We start from the raw sequence: 24,848 nt of genomic DNA on the forward strand, positions 1-24,848 counted from the left end.
TCATAATGTTTGATTGGCAGTTCCAAATTGCCGTTAATGTGCAAGTGAAAGGTAGAATGTGGTGATTTTTGGAACATGCACTACAGTGAGAGGAAAATTTAAAACATGAATTAAGGTGTGATTACTGTAAAAGGATATTTGAGGGTCTACACTGACTTGCTGGACTATTCCCATGCTCTTTCTAATTCACCCATTCTGAGGATATGCATAATAAATTCTCTCCAGCTGCTGCTCATGTATTTACTTCCTTCTTTTAAAACAAAAGTCCAAATGCAGTCTTTCCATTACACAAAGCACACTGCAGACACTGGGGTCAAAGCAACACATACAACAAGCTGGAGGAACTCAGCAAGTCAGGCAGCATCCGTGGAAACAAACAGTCAACATTTCAGGCCTAGACACTTCGTCAGGGTCTCAGCCCGAAATGCTGACTGTTCGTTTCCACGGATGCTGCCCGACCTGCTGAGTTCCTCCAGCTTGTTGTATGTGCTGCAGTCTTTCCATTGCTCTGTGTAATAGAAGCATTACAGCCACCTCCCTCCCCTCAACCCCGCCCAACTCAATTCCTTAAATAGTAATATTTTATTGCCTCTCCCAAATTAACTTGTTTATGGCCTTCTCCACTTCTAGTGTCATCTCTAATCTATCAAAGTCAAATAGCACAGAAACAAGCCCTTCATCCCACCACATGCATACTAGCAAGTACCTTTCTATACGAATTCGTAACAACATCTGATCCATAGTGTTGTATACCTTGGCACATAGTTATTTGAATTCTTAAATATTGCAAGCCTCTGCCTCACCATCCTTCAGTTTGTGTTCCAGATTCCAATCATGCACAGATTCCCTCTAAAGCTCTAATATCCAGTTTTAACCAAAACAGAGATACCTAGCTCAAGCCCTCAAATTACTCGTCTAAAATACCTGACAACAACCATTTATTCAGTCAATTGCTAACTTAAAAAGCAGGTCAACTTTGACCATAATGAGGAATGAATGCTTGATGGTCGACAGAGACTCAGTGGGCCGAATCGGCTGTTCCATGGTGTTTTCAACTCAATAAATAGATATTATATAAAGTACTTACCTTATTTTTGATAGATTATTGAACTCTATGCCTATGCAATTGACATGTCCATCTGTCAATTGTATACGCAACATTCTTGGTGCAGCTTGAGACTCCTCATGATCTTTTGGCGCAGAGATATTCCTGATCTTTTGGATTTGTAAGACACATGGGCCGTCAAGCTAATTGTTATAAAAGAACTAGGATTAAAATTAGAGAACAGAAATTTGAACACAGAAGCTTTTTACTTTCTAAACTAGAAACACTAACTTGAATAGCAGCTTAAACATTCTACATTATACACTGGCACTGATTACTCAAGGCCAAGAGAAACATCAAATACAAAACATTTCTTAGAAAACAAAGAGAAAACCTTCAACAAATTGTTATACAACAGGATACTTAAATAATATTGAAGCACAAAATATTGTGGTGGAAATTGGAGAAGTGCTGCTGGTTGTTACAGGAAATGATGTTGGGGACCAAGTTCACAATTTCTACCCATGATTTGGAAAAGAGAAGTGTAAAACATACTCAAGATTACTGATCATTCAAAGTTGTGTAGTAATGTCGATTGTTCTGAAGATACAGACATGTTTCATGGGAACATGGTCGATTAAGGAAATTAAGGATGATACTAAGGTAGGAGGTGTTGTGGATAATGAGGTGGGTTTTCAAAGTTTGCAGGGAGATTTATGCTGGTTAGAAGAATGGGCTGAACGTTGGCAGATGGAGTTTAATGCTGAGAAGTGTGAGGTTCTACATTTTGGCAGGAATACTCCAAATAGAACATACAGGGTAAATGGTAGGGCATTGAGGAATGCAGTGGAACAGAGAGATCTAGGAATAACAGTGCATAGTTCCCTGAAGGTGGAGTCTCATGTAGATAGGGTGGTGAAGAAGCCTTTTGGAACGCTGGCCTTTATAAATCAAAGCATTGAGTACAGAAGTTGGGATGTAATGTTAAAATTGTACAAGGCATTGGTAAGGCCAAATTTGGAATATTGTGTACAGTTCTGGTCACCGAATTATAGGAAAGATATCAATAAATCAGAGAGAGTGCAGAGACGATTTACTAGGATGTTACCTGGGTTTCAGCACTTAAGTTACAGAGAAAGGTTGAACAAGTTAGGTCTCTATTCATCGGAGCGTAGAAGGTTGAGGGGGGATTTGATCGAGGTATTTAAAATTTTGAGAGGGATAGATAGAGTTGACGTGAATAGGCTGTTTCCATTGAGAGTAGGGGAGATTCAAACGAGAGGACATGATTTGAGTTAGGGGGCAGAAGTTTAAGGGAAACACGAGGGGGTATTTCTTTACTCAGAGAGTGATAGCTGTGTGGAATGAGCTTCCTGTAGAAGTAGTAGAGGCCAGTTCAGTTGTGTCATTTAAGGTAAAATTGGATAGGTATATGGACAGGAAAAGAGTGGAGGGTTATGGGCTGAGTGTGGGTAGGTGGGACTAGGTGAGATTAAGAGTTCGGCATGGACTAGGAGGGTCGAGATGGCCTGTTTCCGTGCTGTGATTGTTATATGGTTATATGGAAATGGGCAAGAATGCGTCAGATTTGATGTAATGCAGAAAAATGCAAGATTGCCCATTAGGATGGGAAAAAAAAATCAGTAGTTCCCAACAAAATGACTAAAGATTGAAAGAGGCTTAGGTATCGCATTCACAACATATTGAAAGTCATTAAGCAGGTACAATAAGCAGAATGTAGACAACAATGAGTAGAGGTATCTTGTTCCAATTACTGAGGTGTCTGGTGGAATTTTGCCTACAGGTCTGAACTCCAAAACTACAGAATATATTTTTGGTCAAAGGACTACAGCAAAATTCACAAGATTGATTTCTGGAATAGCAACCATTTGCTTTAAGCACAAGTAGACCCTGTTCCCAACTCGCTTCAATTCTGAAGAACAAGCGATAATTTCAAATGAAACTTGCAACACACACAAAATGGAGGAACTCAGCAGGGCAGACAGCATTTATGGAAAAGAGTACCATCGACGTTTTGGGCTGAGACCCTTCAGCAGGACTAGAGAACAAAAGATGAGTAGAAAAAAATGTAAAAGTCACCTTTTAAATCTACTCATCTTTTTGGGAGCCTTGCATGCCTTAATCTCCTCAGGAAGTGTAGGTGCCACTGTGCCTTCTTGACTAATGAAGAGCTGAGAGTCCAGGTTAGATCATCCGTTTTGTGCAGAACTTTGTGCTCTTCACTCTCTCCACGGCCGAGCCACTTATGTGCAATAGAGTGGTTAACCTGCACCTTCTTGAAGTCCAAAATCATCCATTTTGTCTTGCTCACATTGAGACTTAAGTTGTTTTCACATTACTTGACTCGCCTTTCTACCTCCTCTCAGTATGCCAACTCATCATCGTTGCTGATGAAGCCAGCCACTGTTGTATCATCAACGAACCTGAAGCAGTTTGAGCTAGATTTCGCAATGCAATTGTGAGACAGCAGTGGGCTGAGCACACAGCCATAGAGTGCACCAGTGCTCAGCGTGATAGAGCTTGTGATGTTGCTGCCAACAGGAACAGACTGATCCTGTTAGAGAGGGGTGTTGAGAGCCAACAAGGACTGAGGTACTCCATTTGTCCAAAGCATTCTGTTCAGACGGGTCCAGTACAGACAACAGCTGAAGAGTATTACTTCTATTTCTGGTATACTGATCTTACTACCCTTCTCACAGCCATCCAGATTTATAGATCATTCCACTGATGAGCACACTGCAAAGTTCACAAGTTGTTTCTGGCAAAAACCGGAACTGTCCATGGATCTACCATGGAGCAGTGCACAGACAAGAGAAATTGTCTGTCATGGTTGTGGTCAATCAAACTGAGAAAGCTGCACAACACAAAGTGCGGAAAGACTGTCATACTCTAGTGACAAATCCTTCTGCTGGCTATTCACAGGAACTTAAAAAAATATATCAGAATAGATTCACTACCTTTCAAATCTGCTGGAGTGCCCCAAAAATCTGCATCCTGTAAGATAACTAATGCATCCATAGTATTTGGAGATAATTCTTCAGAGGTTCGGCATACATGCACAAGAGATAGCGATGCCTTAACTTTTAATACTTGAAATTCTTCAGTTCCTTTTCAACTTCAGTCTGTCGACTAATGATTAAAATGGCATTTCATAAAGATAATTCACGTCTACCAAATAAATAATCTGCTTGCCAAAAAATTTTTTAAATCACAAATTCACAGATTGTAACAGTTAAGCCATGTACAATTTTGCATCGTCAATGTGTATATTCAATATTTTTCAGTGAAAAACAAATATTCTACAATTTGAATGATTATTAAAATTTCCTGTTTAAAAACTGCACTGGCATATGGAACAATATCATTTATTCCAAGATGCCAGGATAAATGAAGTTTTTATTTTAAATTGTGAATTTCAAAGCATAAAAATATCTAGAAAACATTAAAGGACAAGTGTTGCGATACAATGTTATTCACACTGAACTAAAAATGAAATTTACTGGTCTCCACCTTTTAAAACTTTACATGTTTATTTCCTAACTTTCATTTATTATATTGCCATAGATGTTATTATAACTCTGCTGAATATGCTTCAGCATTTAGTTTTTACTTCACATTTCCATATTTGCAATATTTTTGATTTTCCATTAATGCAGTGTTTTCAGTTCATTAAAACTATTAAAAGAAATATTTTGTATTTTCTCAATATAGCTGACCATTTCAAATGCATTATAAAACCAAAAGGAATGAAGAATGACGAAAAGAAGAGATATACTTTTAACCATACATTAATGGAAACCTACTTTACTGAACTGAAGACAAAAGAACAAGCTGCCTGCTATTACAATAAGAAACATTAAAAGCAGGGAGATAATAGAAAAATGGTTCTAAAATACATAAATATGAAGCTAAGCAGACAATACAATGGATCAGATTCAACCTTAGCTACCCCTGATGGAAAAATTCAACTTGTTCACACACACAAAATCGTGGAGGATGGTAGTATCTCTAAAAATAAATAAAGTCAGTGTTTTAGGCCGAAACCCTTCACAAGGACTGGAAAGGAAGGGGGAAGAAGCTAGAATAAAGGTGGTGGTTGGGGGGGGGGGGGGTGGGGAGGAGAGAGAGAGGTGATTGATTGAAGCCAGGTGAGGGGTGGGCAGAATGAAGCAAGAAGCTGGAAGGAGACAAGTGCAAGAGGCAAAAGGCTGGAGAGAGAATCTGATGAGAGAGGAAAGTGGATCATGGCAGAAAGGGGCAGGGGAGTGGCACCAGGGGGAGGTGAAAAGGGATAAGAGACCAAAGTAACAAAATGAAAAAGGAAAGACAGAGAAGGGGAAAGAAATACCAGAAGTTGGAAAGATCGATGTTCATGCCATCAGGTTGGAATCCATCTGGAAGGGATATGAAGTGTTGTCCTCAAATCTGAGTGGCCTCATTGTGACAGAAGAGGAGCCCCCCGATCAACATGTCAGATTTGAGATAGGAATTGAAATGGTTGTCCACTGGGAAATTCAGCTTTTTGCAGTTGGAGCCAAGGTGCTCGACAAAGTGGTTCCCCAATCTACACTGGGTTTCACCAAAGCAGAGACTGCTGCATCAGGAGTACCAAGTACATTAGACAACCATAGCAGATTGGCAGGGTAAGTGTTAACTTACCTGGAAGGACTGTTAGGGGCCTTGAATGGAGATGAAGGAGGGGGTGAATGGGCAGGTGTAGCACTTCTGCCACGTAGCGGGATAAGTGCCAGGAGGGAGATTAGTGGGGAGGGACGGGTGGACGAGGGAATCACAGAGGGAACAATCCCTGCGGAAATCAGGGGAGTAAAGATGTGTTTGGTGGGAAAGTCCTGTTGAAGATGGCAGATGTTGTGGAGAATGATGTGTTGAATGTGGAGGCTCATGGGGTGATAGGCAAGGACAACAGAAACTATCCCTGTTAAGGCAGCAGGAAGATGGGGTGAACTTGTACATCTGGGCATTTTGTGTGTTGCCCTGGATTTCCAGCATCTACAAGATCTCAAGTTAAAATTTCCCATATTATATTACTGTATGGAATTACACCCTTCCTAATTTCTCCTGCTTATGTACATTTCAGCTTTCACTCTCAAACACAGTGCATGTCGACAGGCATTATGCAACCAACATTTAATGGAGAATATTCTGTTCAAATAATTAACTAGCATTAAGTGATGTCCAATTAATCAAATAGCGTAGAGGAGGAAAGCATTCCATTCAGAATTCAACATTCTACAACTGAATTTCACTCTTACTCCTAAAAAAACAAAATAACACAAGTAATACTACAGTGGTTAAACAGCAAAATCAGTTTAAAACATAAATACTGGAAATTCATTTCTTTAAACAGGATGCTGCAATAACCATTAACGATATTTAATAAAATCAAACAAATGCAATTCAATCCACATGTTGCTTCCCATTAAATTTACCATTATATCAACATGGGTACTCTGGCCTGTTTGACTTCAATTACACAAACTTGCTGCACTTTCATCCACTTAAGGTTTCTTCCCCCTCACAGATGTCAGTTATGCCCACTCCCCACCATTCACAATTCTACTTCCACCATCATTTAACAGTCCATCAGAAAAAGCAATCTCTCCCACTCTAATTATCCCACATGAGAACACATTATCCTTTCCCCTCCAGATGCTACTGTCACAATGCTCTCAGTCTAATCAGCTTTTGTAAACAAAGTTCTCCCAATGCCCAAAACTACACTGAGCTCTGTCAGCAATATGGACTGCCCTAAAATAACTTCCCTTATGGATGTGTCCCAGCAAAACCAAAGAAAATCAGTCTCAACACAAAGAGAACACACCACACAGACAGCTGGAACCCTCTCAAATAATGCTAAGGACCAAGTGCTAATAAATATGACAAGTACAGATGGGTGCTTGTCATAACTGATGGGGTGGGCCAAAGAACAAGCTTCCCATGCCATATTACGAATTACTGGTGTATAGTTACACTTACATACACAACTGCATTCTTTGAAAATTTGTGCACAAGACTGAATCTCAGATTCAGAAAATTTGTGCACAAGACTGAATCTCAGAAATCTGAGATTTACCTGTCTGAATCTCAGTGCATGATTTAAACACAGAAACATACAAAATAGGTGCAGGAGTAGGCCATTCAGCACTTCGAGCCTGCACCGCCATTCAGTGTGATCATGGCTGATCATCCAACTCAGAACACTGTACCTGCCTTCTCTCCATACCCCCGATCCCTTCAGCCACAAGTTAGCCATATCTAACTCCCTTTTAAATATAGCCAACGAACTGGCCTCAACTGTTTCCTGTGGCAGAGAATTCCACAGATTCACCACTCTGTGTGAAGAACTTTCTCCTCATCTCAGTCCTAAAAGGCTTCCCCTTTATCCTTAAACTGTGACCCCTCATTCTGACCTTCCCCAACATTGGGTACAGTATTCCTGCATCTAGCCTGTCCAATCCCTTTAGAATTTTATATGTTTCTAAAGGGATCGGACAGGCAAGTTGCAGGATGATTGCTTTAATTTGTTTCACTTGCTTTAGATGTGACAATAAATGGCCTAGTTTGGTTTTGCATTGCTTTCCTCCACGTTCACAGCCATGAGGGAGAAGGATGTAATCTACAAATGCATTATCGAGTCTAATGCTGAATAGCTTTGTTTCAAACATAAGCTGAATGAGGATTGAATTCAAACAAAAACATACCAAACTTGCGAAACATTCCAACGTGTGTACTACAATCTTGGTGTACTGCAAGACTTTGAAATGGGATATTCACAGTTGATAGCACTTTGTCTGGTTCAGTGCGCACACAAACTGCATACTTTAGCACCCTCTGGTGGTAAGATCACAAGTTTTATACTGTACAAAATAAAAACACAAAATGCTGGCAGAACTCAGCAGGCCAGACAGCATCTATGGGAGGAGGTAGTGATGACACAACCTCCTCCCATAGATGCTGTCTGACCTGCTGAGTTCTGCCAGCATTTTGTGTTTTTATTTGTTTCCAGCATCTGCAGATTCACTCGTGTTGCCTTTTATACTGTACAAGTTTCTTTCATCATAAAAGCTGCTTTCCCTACTGATAGAAAAGTACTGGGATATAGATTTTAAATAAATATTTGCTCTAAATTGCTATACCTTCCAATTCTGAAGTGTGGTCAGATGACTGAATATGACTGCAATTTTCTTGAAAAAAATATGGGAACCAATAAACAGAAGCTTTGAAGAGTGCTTTATTTCAAAGAAAAAAATGATGAGACAAAACATTAACAAAGCTCATATACATTGCTGTTTAAAAGTAAACCACATTAAACCAGGCCTCTAAATCTCAGGAGCCTAAATTCTTTTCCAACTCTGCTCTCATTGCGTTCAGTTACTCTCAAATATATATGCGCATATACAAAAGCAAAATCAAGTAAGTTTTTGTTTTACTGACAAGATTTAATTTAATTGCACTGTAATGCTACAACTGCCACAATGCATGATAAATTAAATGTAAAGACCTTGGCAAAAGCAATGAACATTCAGATAAATGGATGCGAGCAGAATTTCACCATGAGCTCAGTTTGTCCACGTTTCTCCATACGTCACTTAACTAGCTCACTTTCACCTTCAAAGATCACACAGAGCTAGTACTCATACAACTGTGCACATATTACAAATGGATCTAGAAGCTTTAAATAAAAAAGCTTACAGTGAGAAAGCATTAACACTTTTTATTCTAACTGAAACCCATTAAAGGGTAAACCAATCTCATTTGTGACAACTTCATACGATGACGATTCTGCAACAGCACCTACCGCTTTCAGCAGTCATTAAGTTGCTGCTCATCTCAATGCCAAAGGAAAGAGGAGGTTGAAAGATATTGGTGTTCAAAGGAACTTGTGTCCTTTGAACAAATCACGGAAATTAAATGAGCACTCGGAAGAGGAAATATTTGAATAACAGAAATGTATTGCTGCTACTGCATACAGCTCTCTATAATCCTGTATATAGGACTGGTCTCCCTATCTAAAGGGTAGTCTTAAGTGCAGGAGTGTAGAGAAGTTTACCCATCTGATTCCTGGCATGGTGGGTTCATAATGTGGAGAGTCAGAGCAAACAGCAATCATATTCAGAGTTAAGGAGGTGATTTCACTGAAAAGATACACAGCTGATATTTCTGAGCTAGGCTGTCTAAAACCAGAGATCACTGTCTAGAAAAGGTTGAAAACAAATATCTTCACCCAGAAAAATGAGTAAAGGGAATTCCCTGGATTCAAGATGGCTGTGGAAGCTCAATAACCAAACCTAATCAAGTTGGCCCTCCAAGAGATCCACACCCTTGCCGCAGTTTGGAGGATTGCATGCCTCAACGACCCAGATAGCTATGCTGGCTAAATTCAGGGCATTATGCTTTGACCTGATGAGCATGGGTAACCCTACAAAGCACCAAAGAGTGGAGGCCAGACGAAGTGGTCACCAGTCCTCCAGGTTCTGGGGTTCAGCTCAGGACTAACAACTGACTGGTCAAACAAAATTGTTACAGAAACAGCAACAAAGAATCCTTTTACATCTGAGTAGCTCAGGACAGACAGATGGAGAACTTTTATTGCTGCCCTAAACACCAGCTGGTGTAATGAGCAGCAAGTTAGAGATCTGTGGATCGTTGGGACATTTTGGGAATCAAGGGACAGAAGGTTAATAAGAATATAAGAAATAGAAACAGGAGAAAGCTATCTGGCTCTGCAAGTCTGGTCTGCCATTCAACAACATCATGGCTGATCTGGCCAATGGACTCAGCACCTAACCCTTAATTACCCTGTTATACAAAAATCTAACTAACTCTGCCTTAAATATATTTAACTGAGGTAACCTCTACTGCCTCACTGAGCAGACAATTCCATACATTTGCTACACTCTGGGCAGAGGCTTCTCCACATCACCACCCTAAATCTATTCCCCTTAATCATGAGTCTACGTACCTGACCTTTAGACTTATTTAACTGTGGAATCAACTTTCCAACTTACCTATCCCTACTAGGACCACTATTTTGCGCATCAGCATCTTTTTAATGATCCTCACCTCCCATCTCAACCATAACCTCTCTTTGGCATACCAGACATGTCCTCCACTGCAAAGAGGACACAAAATAGTCACTTGAGGCCCCAGCCATTTCCACACTACCCAATATTAATCTTCACTTTGTTTTCCAAGGGACCCAAGTTCACATTAGCCATCTTTTTCCATTTTATATCATTATAAAAACTTTGCTCATGCAAATGTAGGAAAATTAAAGAAGAAAAGTTATTCTCACTGAATGGCAAAGGAAGCAAAAGAGGTCAAATTGTTTATTTGTGCTTTTGTTTTGCTTTGATACTTGAACATCCAAATATAACAGGTTTAAAAATACCTTTTTGTTTTCACAAAGGCAGAAACAATTAAAACTCATCTTAGACCATGAGTTTATTTGCAACTATAAAAACCAATTACAGCTATAACTTGCTAAATTCCAAGAAAACCTTTGGTACTGACTTACACAATGGTTAAAATGGTAGGCATTGAGCTACATAGCAGCTTTTCCTTTTATGTAATCCAGAACTATGTCTATTTAACTCTTCAATAATCTTCAGTCAATTTGTACAATATAATGTGCTGGAGGCTACATTATTTTTACATGAACAATTTAAGCCACCGACACCCCATTCAATATTAAGACGTGTAATCAATTACCAAAAAGTCAGAAGTAACCAAACATCTTGACATTTGTTGGAAAAGTTATCAGACTGACCACTGCAGAGATATCAAGGTAACAGTTCACAAAGGGTAACATTTTGCAACAAATAACTCAAGTTTCCCATAAAGATGAGACAAGCCACACACTGATAAACCAACTAATTAAATATTTTGCTCTAAATCTTACCTGTTCCATTCGTCCACTATTGATTTCATTTGGAAGAAACTTTTTCCCAATCGTTCTTAGATCACTCTGAGGACAAATATGAAAAGAAGTTCAAACCACTACATAGAAACGATTGATACTTTTTAATGTATGTAACACTGAATAATATAGCAAAACATGTCCTACCAAATATAGTGGATTCTGGTTAACTGGGCCATCGGTTAATCTCGGCAGCCTTTTATTTTGGACAAATTTTAAAGAACAAAAGCTAAGTTGAGAAAATAGCCAGGATTCCCTTCAATTACTTGGGACACTAGCTTAATTGAGACAGGAGTCTGTTGCTAAACATTTTCAAACTGGTATCAATTGCATGCACTTGTGCAGCTGTTAGGCACTGCACTGTGCTTAGGACGGTCAGTTTTTAAATTGTCAGTTGCGTGTGGTTATGTTCAAAAACCAGTCATAATAAATGTAGTTAGTTAGCGAGAAATAAGCACAAAGACAATTCAGAACGGTTTTGCTCACTTCAGGCTTGGATATACCAGAAATGGCTAGGAGCAAAAATGAAATCATTTCACTACCTTAGTAAATTAGGAATTACAGAAGTAACGACAATCATCTTAAATGTTACAGTGAAAATGACGATCTTGAGGCAATTATCTAAAGCATTGTTTGAAGACAGTCCATTATCTGTACAAATTTTGTTCATTACCAGTCTAAAAAAAACAGACAAGTTCCTCCACTGATAACTACTAGGAACTAACAGTTTTATAGAACTGTAAAGGTATTGGTAGTGTTCTATTTTGTTCAGTATTTCATTTAAATACATTTTTTTACTCAATTAAGCAGTAGTTCCTTTTTTCTACCTATTTTTTCAGTAGTTCCTTTTTTCTAACTATTTCCATGAAACTTCAGCTATTGTGCCAGCCGCTTTATTGAGCCTAAATATACTGGTCCTGCTTTGTCCTAATCAACTGAAATTCACTGTTTTCAGAAGAGGTTCCTGAAGTTAATTAAGATTGTTAAATGCAGGTATTCCAATCTTCTGATAAGTTTTCATTTTTTTTAAATATTAAGATATTTGCAAGTGTGAAGATGTGGCAGAAATAGAAGTGAAAGAAGGGAATTGCTTTTGAACAAGTGACAAGTTGGGAAGAGCAATAGTCAAGTTAACTGAGAGTAATCTGTTGTCAGGATGGGGCTTTCCATTGAACATCTGAGATGTCCTCTTTTTTCCCCCCAAAGAACAGGGGTTTCTCTTCCATCACCATCGATGCTGCACTCACCCACATCTCCTCAATTTTCCACACATTTTCATTTAACCCATCCGCCCACTATCACAAGGATAAGACCATAAGACACTGGAAGAGAAAAAGGCCATTCAGCCCAGAGTCTATTCCACCATTACATCATAGCTGATTTTTAATCCCTTCCATCCATAGTATACCTTGTGCCCCTAACCGCTCACACACTTACTGATGAAGAACCAATCAACATCCTCTTAAATATATAAGTGTGGAAAAAGGCAGCATACATGTTTAGGAAGCAAGGATCAGATGAGGAATATAGGGTAGCAAGAAAGGAGCTTAAGAAGGGGCTGAGGAGAGCAAGAAGGGAGCATGAGAAGGCCTTGGCGAGTAGGGTAAAGGAAAACCCCAAGGCATTCTTCAATTATGTGAAGAACAAAAGGATGACAGGAGTGAAGGTAGGACCAATTAGAGATAAAGATGGAAAGATGTGCCCGGAGGCTGTGGAAGTGAGCGATGTCCTCAATGAATACTTCTCTTCAGTATTCACCAATCAGAGGGAACTTGATGACAGTGATGACAACATGAGTGAGGTTGAAGTTCTGGAGCATGTTAATATTAAGGGAAAGGAAGTGTTGGTGTTGTTAAAATACATTAGGACGGAAAAGTCCCCAGGACCTGATAGAATATTCCCCAAGCTGCTCCACGAGGCAAGGGAAGAGATTGCTGAACCTCTGGCTAGGATCTTTATGTCCTCGTTGTCCATGGGAATGGTACCGGAAAAATTAGAGGGAGGCGAATATTGTCCGCTTGTTCAAAAATGATAGTAGGGATAGTCAGGGTAATTATAGACCAGTGAGCCTTACGTCTGTGGTGGGAAAGCTGCTGGAAAAGATTTTGAGAGATAGGATCTATGGGCATTTAGAGAATCATGGTCTGATCAGGGACAGGGCATGGCTTTTTGAAGGGCAGATCATGTCTAACAAGCCTGTTAGAGATCTTTGAGGAGGTTGACCAGGCATATAGATGAGGGTAGTGCAGTGGATATGATCTACATGGATTTTAGTAAGGCATTTGACATGGTAGGCTTATTCAGAAAGTCAGAAGGCATGGGATCCTGGGATGTTTGGCCAGGTGGATTCAGAATTGGCTAGCCTGCAGAAAGCAGAGGGTCATGGTGGAGGGAGTACATTCGGATTGGAGGGTTGTGACTAGTGGTGTCCCACAAGGATCAGTTCTGGGAACCCTACTTTATGTGACTTTTATTAATGACCTGGATGTGGGGGTAGAAGAGTGGGTTGGCAAATTTGCAGACAACACAAGGGTTGGTGGTGTTGTGGATAGTGTAGAGGATTGTCGAAGATTGCAGAGAGACATTGACAGGATGCAGAAGTGGGCTGAGAAGTGGCAGATGGAGTTCAACCCGGAGAAGTGTGAGGTGGTACACTTTGGAAGGACAAACTCCAAGGCAGAGTACAAAGTAAATGGCAGGATACTTGGTAGTGTGGAGGAGCAGAGGGATCTGGGGGTACATGTCCACAGATCCCTGAAAGTTGCCTCACAGGTAGATAGGGTAGTTAAGTAAGCTTATGAAGTTTTAGCTTTCATAAGTCAAGGGATAGAGTTTAAGAGTCACGGGGTAATGATGCAGCTCTATAAAACTCTGGTTAGGCCACAATTGGAGTGCTGTGTCCAGTTCTGGTCGCCTCACTACAGGAAGGATGTGGAAGCATTGGAAAGGGTACAGAGGGGATTTACCAGGATGCTGCCTGGTTTTGAGTGCATGCATTATAATCAGAGATTAAGGGAGCTGGGGCTTTACTCTCTGGAGAGGAGGAGGATGAGGGGAGATATGACAGAGGTATACAAAATATTAATAGGAATAGAGTGGACAGCCAGCACCTCGTCCCCAGGGCACCACTGCTCAATACAAGAGGAACATGGCTTTTAGGTAAGGGGTGAGAAGTTCAAGGGGGATATTAGAGGAAGGTTTTTTACTCAGGCTATGTCCACACTAGACTGGATAATTTTGAAAACGGCAGTTTCGCGTAAAAACGATAGGCGTCCACATGAAGCATTTTTTAAAATATCTCTCTCCACATTAAAATGGATATTTTGGCGAATCTCCTCCTACTGCACATGCACAGGACACATCTACCGAAAACAAGTGACATGTTTGGTGTCGAATCTTGCCGTGAAATACTGGGTGTGCTTTTGCTCAGTTACAGACTAGAAAAACTTAAATGACGGACAGCTGCTGGCTCTCACGCAGGAGGACTTAAAACTAAAAAAAAACAAATACTGGAGCGTATGGAGGCAACCGACAGGGAGTTCACGGATAGTCTGACCCGGCTGACGGTTGCATTAATAAAGCCCTTTGTTAAATGTATGAAACATGTCTGCATCAGTATTATCTAGTATTTCCATACAATGTCACATTAGGCTGTTACACATCTATTGTCAGAGAAGTACTTGCATAAATAGGTAAACCGCCTTCATACGAGCAAGGACAGAAAACAGGGCAAAGTGAGTATACTTATTTATTCAATAAGTATTTGGTGAGTACATTTCTAGCTCCTCTGGCTTCAGTCTCATTGCTGTCTGTTCTGAAATTGTTAGGTTGTGTTCAAGAAAACAATGAAATGGCACGCTGTGGTCACCATCTGTTCTGGCACGTCATGACAGCATTTTTAGATTTCTCCAGTTACCCCATCCACACTGCTCTACCCAATCCGGCGCTTTCAAATTTACACACTCTGGAGGGCATTTCTGAAAAGCTCCATTTTCAGGGGACAAAAACACTGTTTTAGTGTGGACAGAGGGTAAAAATGAAGAGAAAAGGCTTTGGTTACGGATTTATCTAGTGTAGTGTGGACATAGCCTCAGTGAGTGGTTGGTGCGTGGAATGCACTGCCTGAGTCTGTGGTGGAGGCAGATACACTAGTGAAGTTTAAGGGACTACTAGACAGGCATATGGAGGAATTTAAGGTGGGAGGGATATATGGGAGGCAGGGTTTAAGGGTCAGCACAGCATTGTGGGCCAAAGGGCCTGTATTGTGCTATGTGCTATGTTGTTCTACGTTCTACATGGGCTACTTCAAAAGCTAGATCCTTAAGCATTTTGATCTTATTATTAAGAAAGCCAAACGCAAATTGGCACTGGCATGAACAGACGAGGAAAGTTAGATTGCTTTGACCTAAGTAAAGGGCACTAGCACCAAGACAAAAAGGAAGACGAGGCAATGGCCTCATGTGTTGAAAAACAGTTGTAAAAAATATTAATATTTGGAAAGGAGAAGGGAGGGAACAACAGAAACTGGGTAATGATTGAATCCAGAGTATTTGTAAATAAAATAATTTACAACCAGGAGAAAATTTAAGTGATAACAAAATTTCTCAGCTTTCTGAAGCCAGAGAAATTAGATGATGTTCAAACATACTTTCGTTTTTAAAATATGAAAAGTCTAAGATACCACATTAGTGAACAAGTTTACATGCCCACACCTAACACTGGATCAGCAATTCCAGTGGGAAATCTGCCTTTTGGACGTGGCAAAGTTTCAGTAACTCTATATCATACAGTATATTCCAATGGAGTAAAATGGTCCAAATGATGTATACTTTTTGAATAAATCAAATTAAATGTATTTCATTATTGTAAATGTTTTCATGTTCTTTTAATTTTAAATATATCTAATTTTAGCTATGATTCATTTTTAATCACTTTGAATGTTTTGAAAAAGTAAAAAGTGGATGATGTAAAAATGTTTTTATATTAACAGTCAGAGGCCTTGCCTTCCACCACACCTCATTATTAAAGCTAGAATCAGCAAAATTTACATTTGCTTTGCTTAATACCAACTCAATCTGCAAGTTACCTTTTAGGAATCCTGCACATGAGCTCCCAAGTGCCATTCAAGTGGAACCTGTCCTTTTTGTACAAGTCAAACCTTCCGCAGAAGAGATCCCAATGATCTGCAAATCCGAAACTCCGCCCCCTACACCAATTTTGCAGTCACACATCCATCTGCCAAATCATCCCTTTCTTACCATCACCGGTGCATGGCACAAGCAATAATCCAGAGATTACTACCCTTGAAGTCCTGCTTTTCTGCTTCCACCAGAGTTCAAAATACTCTCTCTTCAGGACCTACCTATATCGTTGGAAGCAATATGCACCAAGACTTCTGGCTGTTCACCCAATGCTTTTAAGACTGCCGTGGACCGTATCTGAGACATTGCTGATCCTGGCAACTAGGAGGTAATATACCATCCTGGCGTCTCTTCAACGTTCGCAGAATTCCCCTGGCCTTACCTACTATCCCTCTATATGCAGCACACCATTCTCTCCCATGGCATCCTATCACTAAGCATATCTATCCCTCCTCCCCCTCCCTCACATTCTGTAGGGATCACTCTGTATTCGACTCCCTTCTCCCTCCCCACTTGCCTCCCTTCCTGGCACTTACCTCTAAAAGTGTGACAAGAGCTACACACCTGCTCCTACACCTCCTTCCTCAGCACCTATCAGGAACCAAATCAGTCCTTCAAGGTGAGGCGACGTAACACCTGCGAGTTCGTCAAGGATCCGGTATTGTATCCGGTGTTCCTGCTGTGGCCTCTTCTGCATCGGTGAGAATCAGCACAAATTGGAGGACTACTTTGTCAAGTACCTTTGCCAAGTCAGCCATAAAAAGCAGGATCTCCCGGTGGCTACCCTTTCAATTTGGCTTTCCATTCTCATTCTGAAATGTCTGCCTGTAGCCTCCTCCACTAGCGTGATGAGGCCAAACAGGTTGAAAAAGCAACACCTCTTGGTAACCTCTAACCCGCGAATTTCTCTGGCTTGGCAATTTCTTCTTTTCTCTTTTTCCATTTTCTAGTCTAGTTACCCTCTCTTCGATTTCTTCTCAGCTGTCCATCACCTCCATCTGGTTCCCCTCCTCCTTCCCTTTCTTCACGGTCCACTGTCCTTCTTTCAGATTTCTTCTAATTCAGCCCTTTACTTCTTCCACCCATTACCTCCCAGTTTCTCATTTTATCCCACCCCCTTTCCCCTCACCTGGCATCACCTATCATTTGCCAGCTTGTACTCTTTCCCTTCCCCACTTCCTTATCCTGGAGTCTTCCCCCTTCCTTTCCAGTCCCAATGAAAGATCTCAGCCAGATAGTTCCCTCCCAAGATGCTTCCCGATTTGCTGAGTTCCTCCAGCATTGTGTGTGTTGTTTAAGATTTCCAGCATCTACAGAATCCCTTCTGTTTCAGGATTATGACTACGTTTCTTAAAAGTAAAAGATTTATCCCATCAATTCATCTGGTTTGCAAAGAAACCACAATAAAAGGATTTCTTAGGTGAGAACAATTTGGTGTGACATTGGTGAAAAGGTCTTGCACAGGTACTTTGTGAGAGCAATCTAGGGGAATTTCAGCTCATTCTTAAGTACAAATCAAAAGGCATAATTAAAACACTAAAAGAAATGACTAATCAAGCAACTAATGATGCTCATGTACATTTTGATCAACAGCAGACAGAAGGATGCAACTTATCAAATAATGAAATGTTAGAGTGTAGAAATAAATCACATAATTTAGTATTAAACAAACAAAAAAAATCAAGTTATGTCCAAGCATAAGTTACTTACATTTAGTGCAATATGAATGATATCTTTTACATCAGACTTTGTGGACAAAGTAATACAGGCTTCAATTCCTTCTTGAGAAAGATACCTGGATTAAAGAAAAAAAAGCACTTACTGAACATTTTATAAACTCCTTTGTATACATACATTGACTATTTTCTAGCAAATCCAATACATTTCCTTTTGTGGATAAAACTGTAAACAACAAACTATTAGTTTGGATATACTGATCAGCTTTCTTAATCAAGTTCTGAGGAATAGATTAGATTAGATTCAACTTTATTGTCACTGTGCTGAGTACAGATACAAAGCCAAATGAAATGCAGTTAGCATCTAACCAGAAGTGCAAAGAATAGGGTTATTTACAAAATAACTGCAAATAAAAAGTGCTACAGCACACAAATACAAAAGTATTGAGACAGTACAATATGGGTGCAATACTGCTTAGCGCTGTGATGTGAGAATCAGCAGGTCACAGCCTCAGGGAAGAAGCTCTTCCTGTGCTTGCAGCGCCTACCGGATGGGAGGAGAGTAAAAAGTCCATGGTTAGGGTGCGATGCATCATTGATAATGCTTTTCGCCCTGCTCGGGCAGCATTTATGGTAGATGTTCTCAATGGTGGGCAATTGGGTGCTGATAATCCACTGGGCAGTTTTCACCACATGCTGCAGTGCTTTGCGGTCCAATACAGGATAATTGCCATACCACACTGAGATGTGGTTGGTGAGTATGTTCTCAATGGCACAGCAGTAAAAGTCCATCAGTATCCTGGGACAGAGGTGAGCTTTCTTGATGCTCCGCAAGAAATAAAGGCACTATTGCACCTTTTTGATCGGGATGGAGGAGTTCAGGGATCAGGTGAGATCCTCAGAAATGTGGACACCAAGGAATCTGAAGCTTGATACACGCTCCACTACAGGTCCATTGATGTAGATGGGGGCGTGAGTGTGGCTCCTAGAATGCCTCAAATCCACAATGACCTCCTTGGTCTTCTGGGTGTTAAGGACCAGGTTGTTGTCAGCACACCACACTGCCAGGTGCTGGACCTCATCCCTGTAGGCCGTCTCGTCATCACCTTTGATCAGGCCAATCACCATGGTGTCATCTGAAAACTTGATTCTGGAGTTAGAACCATGTACAGGAACACAGTCATACGTGAAAAGGGAGTACAGAAGAGAGCTCAGCAAACAGCCCTGAGGCACGCTGGTGTTCAGGGTGAGAGTGGAGCAGGAGAGGTTGTCTAACTTAACAGATTGGGGTCTGTTAGTCAGGAAGTCCAAGGTCCAATTGCAGAAGGATGAGCTGATACCAAGCTGGCGAAGTTTGGCGAACAGCTTGGGGGGTGGGGTAGGGTCACAGTATTGAATGCTGAACTAAAGTCAATGAACAGCATTCTGACTAAGAGTTGGACCAGGGCAGAGTGAAGTGCTGTGGAGATGGCATCCTCTGTTGACCTGTTGGTGCGATTGGCAAATTGATGGGGGTCCAGGGTAATGGGCAGACAGGATTTCGGATATGATCGAACCAATCTCTCAAAGCACTTTGCAATGATGGGGGTGAGTGCAACTGGGCAGAAGTCATTCAGGCCCGTGGCAGCGGAATACTTTGGCACTGGCACGATGGTGGTGATCTTAAAGCTTGTGGGGAGGACTGCACGGGCCAGGGACAGATTGAAAATGTCCGTGAAGATCCCGGCCAACTGCCCCGCACAGACTCTGAGCACACGGCCAGGACCAGCTGCCTTCCGTACATTCACCCTGCTCAGGGTGGCGCAAACATCGGAGGTGGAAAGTGAGAGGCAATTCACCAGGTGGGAGATCCGCTTTGAGGGTGACCTCCTTGTTCCCTCGGTCAAAGCGAGCGTAGAAGTAATTGAGCTCATCAGGGAGGGAAGCAGAGCTGGAAGGGGGCACAGTACTAGGTGGTTTGAAGTCTGTAATGACCTGTATGCCATGCCACGTGCGCCGGGGGTCCAAGGAGTTGAAATGCTCCTCGATTCTCTGTTTATATATGTGTTTAGCCTAAGAGATTCCCCTCCTCAGGTTGGTAATACTTTGCATTACAGAAGTAATTTTGGATTCATCAACTGAAATCAAAATTTAAATTAGTTCAAACATTTTAAATGTTAAACCTTGGTATGGATCTGGCTGAGGAATATTGGGCAAAAGCATTGAATAGGGTTCATTCCTCATCATCATGTGCTAGACTAGGGCTCATACCATTTAAAGTTTTACACAGGGTGCATTTAAGTAAAGCCAGGCTTGCTGACATATATCCCGGGACAGACGCTAGCTGTGACAGGTGTTCCTTTTCTCCGGCTGGTTTAGTGCATGCATTTTGGTCTTGCCCTCGGCTCGATGGCTATTGTGCACTGGTTTTTAAAATTATCAGTGAGGTTTTGGGGGTGACACTGAGACCTTGCCCACTTATAGCTGTATTTGGTGTGGCAGATGATGGTTTGGGTTTAAATGCAAGTCAGTCGGATATCGTTGCATTTACATCGCTTTTGGCCCATAGGAGAATCTTGATGGTCTGGAGATCTGCCACTCCCCCATCTGCTGCTGCTTGGTTAGAGGATGTAATGTTTTTTCTGAAATTAGACAAGATTAAATTCACTTTGAGGGGGGTCTGTGAAAAAGTTCTATTCGAAATGGGGACCTTTCTTGTCATACTTTGGGAGTCTTAAGGAATTACCTACTAGTTGAGGGCATCTGATTGTACTTGGGAAATTGCCTCTCTTTTAACATGCATATGGTTTACCTTACGGGGTATTTGATGAATTGTAATACAAGTATATTCTGGATCATCTGACATGTTGTGGATGTGTGTGGGTCTTCATCTTGAAGTAGTGTGAGGGTATGGCTGCGAAATGTCCGTACTTGTATTTGTGAATTGTTGTATTGTAAATACATTAGCTATCATGGTATGTTTGGGCAGGGAGGGTGAGGGGAGGTTTGTTTAGGGGTAAGGTATATAAGCAAAATGGAGGAAAATGTAATCCATTCTGTATTGTCATTCCTTCAATAATATATTTTAAAAAACATTTTAAATGCTTAATACCAACTTTTAGCATAGATTTGTGACTTTAATTTGAAAACTACTTAAAACAGAAGCCTTGTACAACTTTACAGCATTAAGCTGGCCTTGTGTACTGGCCACAAGAAAAAAAGCCCCGAGATGCTGGCTGGAGAAATGAAACATGGTTTCCAATGAAACAAAGTGATTTCTACTTTGCTATTTGACAAGAGCAACCATTTTGCAATAAATACACATAAGTAAAATAGAAATGCCAATATAATCAAAAGGGCAACCCTGATAACCTCAATTTATGGCCAGATGGAATTGTCAGCATTCACCACCACTAATCAATGAAGAAAAATTATGTTTTCAATATGTACCTATACTGTTATCAAAAATCCAATAGTGAATCCTTGCTCTCCTATAGGAACCATCTCCAACTTTTCAACGATCCTTCAAGTTCTCATGTGGAACAGAATTAAGAGTGCTACCAATTCTGGCCAACAGAATGGCACTTTCACAAAGTACAAGAGAATGTTTCGATCTTAGACTTGAGAGAAATCAAACACGAGGTAAATTGCTTTTTTTTTTAAATTGATGTAACACGCTGTAAGGATTCACTGCAAATGTAATGGCCTCTCTATAATGTTTCACTGCTATGGTAACGGTTTCTCTGAAGCAGCAATGTTTGGGTTATGACTGGAGATAACGGGGGCTTTGGAATGTATGCTAGGCAATGAGAGGCATGTTTTTCTTTTCTGCAGGTCTGGGAGCAGGGATTTTGCAGTCTTTTGTAGGCGAGAGATCAAGAGAGGAGACGTAAGTATAAAGATTTGGTAGACTACTGCACAGAGTGGACGGAACGAGGGTCTAAAGGTCAGCAACGCTTGGAGAAGGTCAATGGGGAATGACTGGATGAATCCATGATCTCCAACATGCACCTTAGACTGCTTCATTAAAATGAGCCCTTTTTATTTTTATTTTCTTTACTAACCCTACAGTCAGGTAAAGATTTATCAATTTCAAATGTTTAATTGCATATGGTGCACTGTCTGATATTTTGCAGTTCAGATTTGTAATCAGGCAACACATCATGCAGCATCTACACAGATGAGATTTCTCAGGCTATCTTCCCCTGGACGAACACATCCTTGCCGAAACAATGGTTACATTGAGATTCCCGCATTTCCAAGTCCTCCATAAGCTTAGTTTTTAAGTTCTGGCATTTGGAGCTAATCTCAGTCATCAGTGTTGCCCAATATTATTGATGAACCAAATATGGAGAGTATTATATTTTTGGATTTTTGTAAATATTGAATTCCAAGATAATGTAATCTTAATGGCAGAGTTTGGATATTAAAAAGTGTATGTTCTCATTTGAATTTATCAGCAACCCACAAAATACATTGAGGCATAAAAATAAAGATCTATGCATTGCAGTACACTCTTCTGTCTGGCCCCAAACACATTCACTCTGACACACATCTATCTGCATGAGGACACCAACCAGGCTGGATCTGAGAAGTGGGAAATAACATCAGCATAATATTGTGACAGATAGGAAATTTGAGGAAGCATTATGATAAACATTGATTCGTCAGTTGACAATGCTTGGGCAATTAGAGCAGATCAGAGGCTGAATTCCTGTGGAAGATAGCTTCTAAATTCTCAAATGTCTTAGCATCACCAAGTTACAGATAGTTAAAAGCTTTCTGTTAAGTATTGAATATCTAGGAACTCAAACCAAATTTTTAAGCGGTTAGTCCGGGGGTCGGCAACCTGCGGCTCCCGAGCCATTTGTGGCTCTTTCACCTCTGTGCTGCGGCTCCCTGTGGCTTTGGGAAATAATTGGTCAGTATTTAATTAAAATGTATTTTATGTTAGTTTGTTAGCTTTTGAAATGTAATTCTAAATTTGAAGATTATGGTGATCTTGTACAATCTAAGTGTGGCGACACATTTCCTGGCACATCCGAAACGGCTCACAATTAGCCAGCATTCCGGCTAAGGGAGATAGCCTACGGGGGTTTGTGAGTACGCGTCTTTTGCAGCATCTGCGTCCATGGGGGCTGGGTTGAGGGAGGCTTAAAAGCAAGGCTGTTTAGTTCGAATAAAGTTATTCGACTGCAGTTTACTGACTGCGTGAGCACACCGCTACAACGTGTTTTTATCGCTATTAATATACGTCACCACTGCCAATACCTGACACCCGCCAGTGCGCGATTTCTTTAATTTTTCGATCCAAGGTAAGCCAACTATGGAGAATTCTAAAAAAAGAAAAGTGACTGAAGAAAACAGAACGTTTAATGATACGTGGACAGATTCATTTGCTTTCACTGTTGACGAGACTGGTTTACCGGTATGCTTAATATGCAATGAGAAACTAGCAAACAACAAAAAGTCAAATGTCGCAAGGCATTTCCAGAGTGAACACGCAGCCTTTGCTCAAAAATATCCGGATGGAGATGAGAGAAAAAAAGCCGTTTCGGAACTGATGCGGAAGGTTGATCTGAGCAAAAATCATTTCCAGAAATGGATGAAGTCTGGAAAATCAACGACATACGCCAGTTATATTGCCGCTCAGGAAATAGTCAGGCACGGGAAGCAGTTTACAGATGGTGAATATATAAAAGAATCTTTCATTAAGATTTCAGAACATCTATTCACGGACTTTAAAAACAAGAGTGAAATTGTGCAGAAAATCAGGGATATGCCCCTCTCTGCAAAGACTGTCAAAGACAGAACCATAAAAATGGCAGAAGACATCACAAGACAGCAAATTAAAGACATCAATTCAGCTGTGGCCTACTCGATTGCCTGTGACGAGTCTAAAGACAAAGGTGATATTGAACAAATAGCGTTGTTCTGCCGGTATGTAAACTCTGCCGGGCCACAGGAAGAACTGATTGAATTGATACCTCTAAAAGACCAAACACGGGGGGAGGACATCTGTGAGGCTGTCTTGAATTGTTTAAGAGCCAAAGGAATAAAGACCACCCATCTGGTGTCAGTAGCTACTGATGGGGCTCCGAATATGACGGGAACGCACAAGGGATTTGTGGCTTTACTGCAGAAGTCGCTGGACAGAAAGCTGCTGACTTTTCACTGCATCTTGCACCAAGAGGCACTGTGCGCTCAAACATTTCCTCCGGAATGCACAGAAGTAATGGATGTTGTCATTCAGATTGTCAATAAAATAATGGCAAAAAGTTTAAATCACCGTCAATTCCGTTTGTTACTGGACGAGATGGAAAGCGCATATTCTGATCTCCTGCTGCACAACAAAGTCCGGTGGCTGTCCAAAGGGGAGGTGCTGAAACGCTTTGTCGCGTGTCTGGAAGAAGTGAAAACTTTCCTGGGCAGCAAAGGGCTCACCTTTCCTGAGCTGGAACAGCCAGAGTGGCTGGAAAAGCTACACTTCATGGTAGACATGACAGCGCACCTGAACACGCTGAACACAGCTCTTCAGGGGAAAGGACGCACAGCCCTGCACATGTTGGAGGATGTTTTGGCATTCGAGCGCAAGTTGACAGTGCTTGCCAGAGATTTACAGAAAGGCACTTTGTCTCACTTCCCCAATTTGAGAGAGTTCAAACAAGGTCACGACATGATAATTTCGGAGTATTTACATTCTGCAATCATCGCAATGCAAACATCGTTTGGGAAACGCTTCTTTGAGTTCAGAGAGGAAAAAAACACATTATCCTTCCCGGTCACTCCCTTAAGCATCGATCCTTCCCTACTGAATACGACTGCATTGGCAGGTGTGAGTCAACCTGATCTTGAGATGGAACTGGCCGACATAGCCGACAAAGACATATGGGTGTCCAAGTTTAGACGCTTGACAGCAGACCTTGAAGATGTTGCCCGTCAGAAGGCCGTTCTTGCTCAGAATCACAAATGGAGTGATATTGAAAACCTTCCAAAACCGGACAAACTTGTGTTCGAAACATGGAATGCTATGCCCGACATTTATG

At 41.0% G+C, this 24,848-nt stretch overlaps 1 protein-coding gene across 4 annotated transcripts in view; it reads right to left on the bottom strand.

Moving 5' to 3' along the window:
• The window catches only part of tdrd3 (tudor domain containing 3), an 86,402-nt gene that overhangs the window by 46,398 nt on the left and 15,156 nt on the right, over positions 1 to 24,848 (bottom strand). For 3 of the 4 annotated variants that reach the window (XR_009511228.1, XM_059964733.1, XM_059964734.1), the window contains exons 2-4: positions 17,858 to 17,942; positions 10,989 to 11,054; positions 1,088 to 1,248 (exon numbers count right to left, since the gene is read on the bottom strand). Coding sequence is in view for 3 of the 4 variants with exons in the window: in XM_059964733.1 (XP_059820716.1) it covers positions 1,088 to 1,248; positions 10,989 to 11,054; positions 17,858 to 17,942 (312 nt within the window). In the remaining variant the exon portion in view is untranslated. Of the gene's footprint in view, positions 1 to 1,087; positions 1,249 to 10,988; positions 11,055 to 16,683; positions 16,839 to 17,857; positions 17,943 to 24,848 lie in introns of all 4 variants that reach the window. The other variant, XM_059964735.1, reaches the window with a different exon arrangement.

The sequence above is a fragment of the Hypanus sabinus genome, chromosome 3 (assembly GCF_030144855.1).
Source record: "Hypanus sabinus isolate sHypSab1 chromosome 3, sHypSab1.hap1, whole genome shotgun sequence".
NCBI classification, from domain to species: domain Eukaryota; kingdom Metazoa; phylum Chordata; class Chondrichthyes; order Myliobatiformes; family Dasyatidae; genus Hypanus; species Hypanus sabinus.